The sequence below is a fragment of the Lactuca virosa genome, chromosome 7, assembly GCF_052849685.1.
Source record: "Lactuca virosa cultivar CGN04683 chromosome 7, Lactuca_virosa_CGN04683_v6, whole genome shotgun sequence".
NCBI classification, from domain to species: domain Eukaryota; kingdom Viridiplantae; phylum Streptophyta; class Magnoliopsida; order Asterales; family Asteraceae; genus Lactuca; species Lactuca virosa.
Genome location: NC_136432.1, coordinates 230219067 through 230228054, shown reverse-complemented (window position 1 = coordinate 230228054; position 8988 = coordinate 230219067). Strand labels below are relative to the sequence as shown.

Here is an 8988-nt window from a genome sequence, read left to right as displayed (position 1 = left end):
AACCCGGTTACATCAATTTTATTAACTTTTGTCAATAAAACCGCAATTTAGTTCTGTCCAAATCGAATCAACTCGGATAAAAAAACGGACAGGACCAATATACTCGAAAGTAGTCTAAATAACACACACATATTCATACAAAATACTAATATATATATATACCGATCCGGCAGTTATCCAGCGGGTAGCGGTTCCGAAAAAATAAGAACCAGAACCACTTCAGACGATTCAATAACTTTAGGAACCGGAACTGGAAACGTTTAAAGTGGTTCCAGTTCCAGTTGCAACAATTCTGAGGCAGTTACGGTTCCGAAAACAAGCATCGAGTTATGATGTACATGTGACAAAAACTTATTATCAAACAACAGAAATTACATGTGATTATGAAATGATACAGTGAAGGTGAAAATTAGAATTGGAGTAATGGAAGGACTGTTTTTGCAAAGTTAGACATTATCAGGAACTATTTATGTAAATACGTTGATAAATCCAAAAGTACAGAGGTCAGAATACGAAAGTGGAAATCTTCCTTGAATTTAGACGACAGGTAAATAGTTTTACTACCCGATTCAGAACCCCTAAAAAGATTTCCTTTTTTTCTTCTTTCTTTTTCTCTCAATCTTTCTTCAGTAGATGATGGGTACCAACGGTAACAACAATCATTCCAAGAACAAGAAGAAGAAGAACAACAAGCGTGGTGGAACGAAGAAAAGGATGACAGTGGAACAATCTCTTGCTTACAAATCCGTAAGTGAATGGGTTTACTTGGACAATATACCTTCGTCGGCGAATTCCGCAATCGCCATCGACGATGATTTCAAGGTGAAGTTGGTTCACACCAAGGTTTCTGCTGAAAAATTGGTGTTTGAATTGCATTCGCATTCGATTTGTAGCGATGGATTCTTGTCCCCTTCGAAACTTGTCGAAAGAGCTCATCAGTATGGGGTATGTAATGTATGAGTCATTTTATCAAACACATGGTGTGCTAACAGTTTTTTATGTTTTAAGCTTCTTCATACATGGCTGCCTAATTTATTATTCTTCTTCTTTGAAACTCCAAGAACACTGGTTTCATTCCGCTATCACAATTGCTATGGAATCTGAACTTGTTTATTTCATTTGTTAATTGATTAAGTACGATGTGTTCAGAACAGGTAAAAGTCCTTTCTCTTACGGATCATGATACAATGGCCGGAATCCCTCAAGCCCTAGAAGCAGCTCGACGCGTCGGAATCAAAATCATCCCTGGAGTCGAAATCAGTACCATTTTCACCCCAAGGTCTTATCTTCTTCTTCTTCTTCTTCTTCTTCATCGACATCTAAATATCTAATCTTCCATGAATTGACATTCAAAAAACTGTCTTGAACAGAACCGAATCCGGATCAGAAGAACCCGTTCATGTCCTGGCCTATTACAGCTGCTGCGGACCTGCAAATTTCCAAAAAGTAGATGAATTTCTAGGTAACATAAGAGAAGGGCGTTACCTTCGTGCTAAGAACATGATCTCAAAATTGAACAAACTCAAGTTACCTCTCCGATGGGAGAATGTTGAAAAGATCGCCGGTGATGGTGTTGCTCCGGGAAGACTGCATGTAGCTCGAGCTATGGTGGAAGCCGGCCATGTTGAAAATTTGAAACAAGCTTTTAGTCGTTATCTTTATGATGGAGGTCCTGCTTATTCCACGTGAGCATATCTTTATCTTTATCTGTGTCAGATTCAGACTGTTTGATTCCGAAGTCATATAGACTCTTATATGCTTTTTGGGTCTGATTTGACTCAATTAGATCTGACTCAATCAACAGCTATGAACAGACATTTTTTTTTGTTTGTTTGTGAAGTGGAAGTGAGCCGGATGCTGAGGTGGCGGTGAAGTTGATATGTGAGACGGGTGGGGTGGCGGTTTTGGCTCATCCATGGGCGTTGAAGAACCCGGTTGCTATTATTAGAAGGTTGAAAGAAGCTGGATTGCATGGTTTGGAGGTTTATAGAAGTGATGGGAAATTAGCAGGTATGTTTATTATATTTATAGCATCTTAGTTTCATTTCTTCATATAAATGTATTGTAATTTGACAAATCTATCTAATTATAACAATGGCATTCAAATAAAAAGCTATAATTGAGTAAAAATTTCAAAGTACAACACTTATTGTTAAAAGATATTAGTACTTTTTTAGAAAAGTCTTTAAAGGACGATTTTTTGCTCAATAGGTTAGTAATTTTCAAAAGGTAGGGGGTAAATTGTGTGTTGTGTAAAAGTTAGGCAAAATTTCTTAAATGCCCTTGCATTTTCTGCCTTTTATCTTGAATGCGAGTACATTTTTTTTTGGAGAAAAAACACTCATGATATATTTTTTATCATATAAAACATTAATTATCTAATAAAATTAGTTAGCTTGTTCAAATATGTACAAAATTTAGTCAAAAATTATTGTAAGCATTTAGTGGGTAAATAATGTTAAATGATAAAAAAAATTAAAATTATCATTGGTTTTTCTGCAAAAAGAAAAATTGCAATGCTTTTCAGGTAAAAAGTTGAAAATATAAAGGTTTTTCTGAAAAAATTTATAATCTATAAATAAAAAAACTTTTAAAAAGGTTGGTTTCATTAAGATGATGTGACAAAAAGTGATGCTCTAATAAGACAAAAACTAAAAGTACGATGTTACCAGACTGTTATGTACTTGACACTGTCCTTGTCAGTGTCAGTCCACTGTGATGGGACGGGACAATGTCAGGTCAGGGGTTGCTTTTTTTTTACAGTATTTCATTTTGAATCATATTATGTACAGCTTTTAGTGACCTGGCGGAAACGTACGATCTTCTAAAGCTCGGGGGTTCAGACTACCATGCAAGAGGCGGCAACAGCGAGTCGGCTCTAGGAAGCGTGAGCCTACCGGTGGTGGCGGTTCATGAATTTCTAAAAGTGGCTCGACCGATTTGGTGTGGTGCGATCAAGAACACGGTTGACCGATATGTCAGTGATCCAACCGAATCGAACCTACAACATATCTTGAGATATGCCAAGATCAAATTAGCTAAAAATGGTGTTACTCTTTTGAATCATAATGTTGAACTCATTCGCGAGTGTCTTTCTCAATGGTTGACCGATGAAGAACAAAAGAATGCTAATTTTGAAGTGATTAGAGATGTTTTAGAGAATCAAGGGGGAGGATGTGATTGTGAAGCTATTATATAGTTTTAGGTATTAAGTTTTGTTTATTGAGTTTTTCAAACAATTTTTTGCGTTTTTGCATTCAAAATTTGTGTTTGTTATTCGGTGTTTTATGTTGGGTATTTGAAAAGAAAGAGCAAGCATTGCTTGATTAATATTTTTTTATGGTCAAAATATATATCAAAGCCGCCTTTTATGGTTTAAACATTAAATTTTATTTTGGTCAATTCTAAATATGCCAAGACACCAAAGTACTAGGTAGTTATTTTTTGTTACTTATAATGTTTAAATACTTTTTTTTGCTAGTAATACAAGTCTTATTTTAATGGATGTGTCTCTAAACACTTAAACACAAAAATACACACAAACAAACAATAGAGAGATGTCCAAGTCAACAAAAATCCAATGGACAAACAAAAGATAATATTTTTTGTATGGTTTATTAAGTTTAATGATTTTTGAACACATGTAAAAGTTTATTATCCTAGATCATTTTCTTTTTAATATACCATAGTTTTGAACAAGAAACAAAATCAAAAGATGTTCAAATACCTCAAGAATAGAGAAGAAGCACAGGATACATTGCTTACAAATTACAAACGCTATTTTTAATCAAGAAAAACAATCGACAAATCATTAAGGACAAAGATCAATTGGATATTTCATGCCACTATTCAAATCAAACTTAATTGTTCAAAGAAAACTTTGGTTTGGATTAAATATTTAGACCAAAACCAAATTAATATCATAAATTTTGATTGGTTTTGGTTGCTAAAATAAAACCAATTTGAAATAAGATTGAATATTTTGTGTTTATAAATCTACCGAAGTCAAAAGCTATAGTTTTAAAAGTGAGATTTTTTGAAACAAAAATAAAGATTGGAAAATAAATGTTATGTATGTCGGCTTTTGCACCAAGTACAGGGGCATTACAGACAATTAGTCAAAAAAGACCATAAAATAAATTACACTAAAGTGACATCAAAAAAAAAAAAAAAAAAAAAAAAAAATTAGCCCAACTTTCCAATTTCCATCTTCTTCCTTAAAGCCTTATGACCATGGTAAACAAACGAATCCACAATCCCTGCAACTGTAAAGATTCCTGAAAAAAAAAATTAAAAAAATGTCAACGATTTTCTCTCATGTTATTGTGAAATTTGTTTTATGAAATGTAAGGGTAAAATGGTCATTTAGTCTTCTTGTTCACACACAACAAATGTATTGCTTACCTCCAACAATGGCACACACATTTGTCATGAAATGTAAGAAGGAGATATGTGTTTCTGTAAATGTCACCTACAAAATATATTTTGAGTTTGATTAAATATTTTTATTTTTTAGATAAATAAATAAATAAATAAATACCTTAATTGGAGAAAGGTCATAGAAGAAGAAAACACCAGGGAGAGACCTTCTGCCAACTTCTGGGGTCTTGTAGTGTTCAGTAACAGAAAACTATAAAACACCAAATTCATTAAATGTTTTAATACAAATTCATTATAAATAAAACAGTTTTTTTTATTAAATAATAATAAATACCTGATTTGATTGAATAGTGTAGCCTCTAATGTTCGTGTAAATCGTTGGTACCACCTGAAATCAAGAGAAAAATATATAATATATATATATATATATATATATATATATATATATATATATATATATGAGCTTTTTTTATTATATTATATAAAATTGAATAAGTGAGAGCTTAAAAAAAATAAAAACTAACCTTTATAAAGTACTGATACATTCCATTTGGAGATACTTGAAACCAATGCACCCTGAATTTTTTAAAAAATAATTATAAGCAACGAATAGAAATAGCAATGTACTTTTATTTATTTACTTTGATTTTTTTTTTGTTATCAAAACATTGTATTTTAAAGAATCTAACTAATTACACTATTAATTTTTCTTATTACTTTGAAATATTATCCAATTATTGAAAATGAAAAATATAAAAAGAAAAACAAATAATAATTTAATTAGTAATTAGTAAATTTACCCATCAAGAGGATTTACAATCCCAGGATAATAGCTTCCAAAAGCTAATTTATTTATCTTGTGACTTATCTGTGTATACACATCATCATTACTCATTAGTAAAAGTAATAATAAGAAATTTAATGGATATATATAAATGGAGGTCAAAAAGGTAATTTTAATTTTGTTAGGCTTACATTATAACTGTCCTCTTGAAAAGCCAACAAATCAGGGATATGAATACTTGATTGATGAAAACTTTTTATGAAATGAAAATTTCCAGCCACTTTGTTAACTTCCAAAGATCCATAAATATTGCATCCTTCACCTTCTTCATCTTTAATTTTTTGAGCAAATCCTTCCCTTTTACACTGATACATACAATTAACATCATATATATATATATATATATATATATATATATATATATATATATATATATATATATAACTATAACAAGATTTTTTATAAAAAGTTTTAAATAAAAAGATTGGGAATATCCAACTAAAGTATCCTGATATTTGGTGGGGTGTCATCAAGATTGTTTCTTTTTTATGTTTCAGATAGTAAAAGTTTAATTGCAAGAAATAGCAATATAACTGTAACAAGATTTTTTTATAAAAAGTTTAAAAGTTTTAAATAAAAAGAATGGGTATATAGAAGTATAGAACTAAAGTATCCTGATATTTGGTGAGGTATCATCAAGATTGTTTCTTTTTTATGTTTCAGATAGAAAAATTTTAATTGCAAAAACTAAAACATAGCAATATAATTGTAACAAGATTTTTTATGAAAAGTTTAAATAAAAAGATTGGGAATATAGAACTCAAGTATCCTGATATTTGGTGGGGTATCATCAAGATTGTTTCTTTTTTATGTTTCAGATAGAAAAATTTTAATTGCAAAAAATAGCAATGTACTTTTGTTGAAAGTAAAATGCTATTATAAACAAATAAATGAAAGTATGTTGCTACTTTTTTTGCAATTAACACTTAAAAAATTATATATTTATTTTCAATAGAATCAATAGATATGAAAAATATGGTTATATATGCTTCTACCTGATCAATCAAATCAGGATTTGTCATACCCCAACCTTTTCTTCTATATGCTTCACGAACTTCTTCACATGAATTACAACATTCATCATCTGTCTGCAAACATCAAAAAAAAAAAAATTAAAAACACTCCATGATTTTATAAAATAAAAAAAGTAGAAAGATTGGTATTGATTTTTTTAAGAATTCTAGTTGCCACTTTACAATTCGCAGAATGTTTTGGAAGGAATTTGAAATTTGTTTAAAGGAATCGAATTTGGAGGAATTTGGATTTGAAGGGATTGATATTGAAATACTTGTAAAATTAAATTCAATCATTTGTATTTTTTTTTACAAGTTGAAAAATATATATATACAATTGAATGAAATTGATTATTGAGTTTAATTTTTACAAGTATTTCAATCCCTTACAAATTTTCATGAACAAGAAACTAAATAATTTTACAAGTATTTGAAAAAGTTACGCGAACAAGAAATCTATTAAGAAAACTTTTTCAAATACTTGTAAAATTATTTAATTTCAAGTTTTTAAAACTATTTTTAGGTAAAAAAAAATATTCATATTAGTAACAACAAATTACAAAACAATACAAAACACAAAAATCATGAGGGAGAGAAAACAACAAAAAGACAGACTTTGTTATAGAAAATTAGGGTTTAGATTAGAAAGGGTATTTTCGTCATTTACACAAATAAGGTAGTGAAAGAAAGATATACCGCTTCTGCACCAAAGCATGAACCACAATAAGTTTCATTATGCTCAAGCCTCCCACCATGTCTTTGCAAAGGCTTCTCAATCTATAAAAACAATGATAAACAAATAAATATATAAAATATTGACAAGTTAATTATTATAGTTTATAAATTATATCAACCAATTGATATATACTAACCTGAGGGCCACCAATTCCTTCTTTTCTCTCTTCAATAACATTTCCATTAGAGTCGATTCTTTTCTTTATTATATCATGTCTCTGCAAGTTCAATGGGACAAAAGACGTTAATGCCCTTTTCATACTTGTTGAAAATAGCCCTAGAACAACTAGAAAGAATTTAAAAAACGTACAATGTCAAGATGTTGTTCTCCACTGATATCCATGGCATCAAGGCTGAGTAGTGTACATGAAACAGCTGGAAATGTGATATCAAACTGTAATCAAAAGCACAGTATGTCAAAAGTTGTCCTATTTCATTACAAAATAAGATCTAACATGTCAATTTAAAATTTAAATCCACTAAATATCAATGATGTTTACATTAATATGTAGTTTTTCTCCTCTTGAAGTATCAACTACAAGCTTTGTTTCAGTGGTAGTGTGCAGATATAGCCCTGCAGACAAAAAAAGGCACCCAAACAGTTAGATGCATTCAATTCCTCATTTACATGATGAATATGAATCAAGAATATGTCAATTGTAAGGATTAAACAAACTAGTTCAAGAAATACACATTATTTATGATCATTATGTCGCATACAAAAACACTAAGGGCAAAGAATATAAAGCGTGGATCTTAAACTATAGCTTATGGATCCATCATCAATATGTTCTCCTATTCGCTATTTGAGAAATGGAAAATCTGACCCCTTTGATGCTTGATACTATTCGATTCGTGTTTTACAATCATTTAAAGTTAAACTAAATTGGTGTAGGCAAAGAGAACTAATTTTCTACGAGAATAAGTTCTTCCGACGTCAGAAAACGGCAATTAGATCACCTATAGATATGTTCGAGATTAGTGAAACAGCCATCTAGATCGAACACACAAATAGAGAAAAAAACAATTCGTTTTATGTCCTGAGAACAAACAGTTAATCAAATCAAACACTTGTACGTTCAGATTTTCGGATAAAAGTATGGATTTTAAAGTTTACCGAGTTCAGAGAAGAAAAGAAGGAACATAGCGATGGAAGAGACGACGGTAATAACGCCGCCGGAGAGCGTACGGCTGTAAAAATCCTCATTAATTTTAGGGTATGCATCCAAATTCCGAACTTTACTGAAAACCCTCTCCATAATTCTTCAGCAGCACAGCGAATCTAGAAAAACCCTAAATTTCAACAGCAACAAAAACCAATCGCGAATTCAGATACTGTTTGCTGTCTAAGCCTTAAAGATTCCTTCCTGTATCTGTACTCATGCGTGTATGTTCACTGGGAATTGAATTTGGGTTGTAGACGGAGGAAAGGACGGCCGGCCGTCGGCGAAGAGAGTGGTTTGATTGAAATCTAGGAATGGTTGAACAAATCTCGACTAAATTAAACCAATTTTCAACATCGATTTTCCCTATAATTCCGTGTATTTTTTTTTTTTGGTCAACGTGGTCTACTTTACTTCACTTTACAAAACAAAATTGGCAAAGTATGTAATATGTATCATGGATTATTTTTAAAAGGGATATTAACATTAAAGTTTCTAAGTTTGGTTTATTTTTAAAAGGGATAGTAAGAGAAAAGGAAAAGAAAATAAAATTTTTTTGTTCCCGAGTTGAAGACAAGTGGAATGAAAGTTAATCATTTTATACTTTCTTTCCAAATCGGAAGGAAAGTTAGGAGGGAAAGTGATCCTTTCATTCCCCCCCCCCCCTCCCCCACTTCCTTCCATTCATTCCTTTAATGAAACTCGGGAACATCAATTTCTTTTACTTTCTTCTCATTTTCACTCAATTCCTTTCTTTTCTCTCGTTAAGTTGAACTCGGGAACGGGGTTTCTAAGTTTTTAAAGTTTTGTGGGTTTTATTTTTTATGGTTTTTGGTGTGTTAATGGCTAATAT

At 31.0% G+C, this 8988-nt stretch overlaps 2 protein-coding genes across 2 annotated transcripts; one reads left to right on the top strand and one right to left on the bottom strand.

Moving 5' to 3' along the window:
• Window positions 1–516: 516 nt before the first annotated feature.
• Window positions 517–3263, top strand: LOC145125950 (Polymerase/histidinol phosphatase-like protein). Its single transcript, XM_079061353.1, has 5 exons — window positions 517–945; window positions 1155–1279; window positions 1371–1685; window positions 1841–2010; window positions 2793–3263. The coding sequence occupies exons 1-5, from the start codon at window positions 634–636 to the stop codon at window positions 3197–3199; spliced, it is 1329 nt and encodes a 442-aa protein (XP_078917479.1). The 5' UTR covers window positions 517–633; the 3' UTR covers window positions 3200–3263.
• A 752-nt stretch (window positions 3264–4015) lies between these two features.
• On the bottom strand, window positions 4016–8501 carry LOC145125567 (uncharacterized). The gene is made up of 13 exons (XM_079061014.1): window positions 8090–8501; window positions 7473–7546; window positions 7283–7366; window positions 7110–7190; window positions 6934–7014; window positions 6220–6312; window positions 5356–5529; window positions 5181–5248; window positions 4905–4956; window positions 4715–4768; window positions 4541–4630; window positions 4405–4471; window positions 4016–4277 (listed from the first exon to the last, which is right to left on the bottom strand). The coding sequence occupies exons 1-13, from the start codon at window positions 8229–8231 to the stop codon at window positions 4186–4188; spliced, it is 1152 nt and encodes a 383-aa protein (XP_078917140.1). The 5' UTR covers window positions 8232–8501; the 3' UTR covers window positions 4016–4185.
• Window positions 8502–8988: the final 487 nt, after the last annotated feature.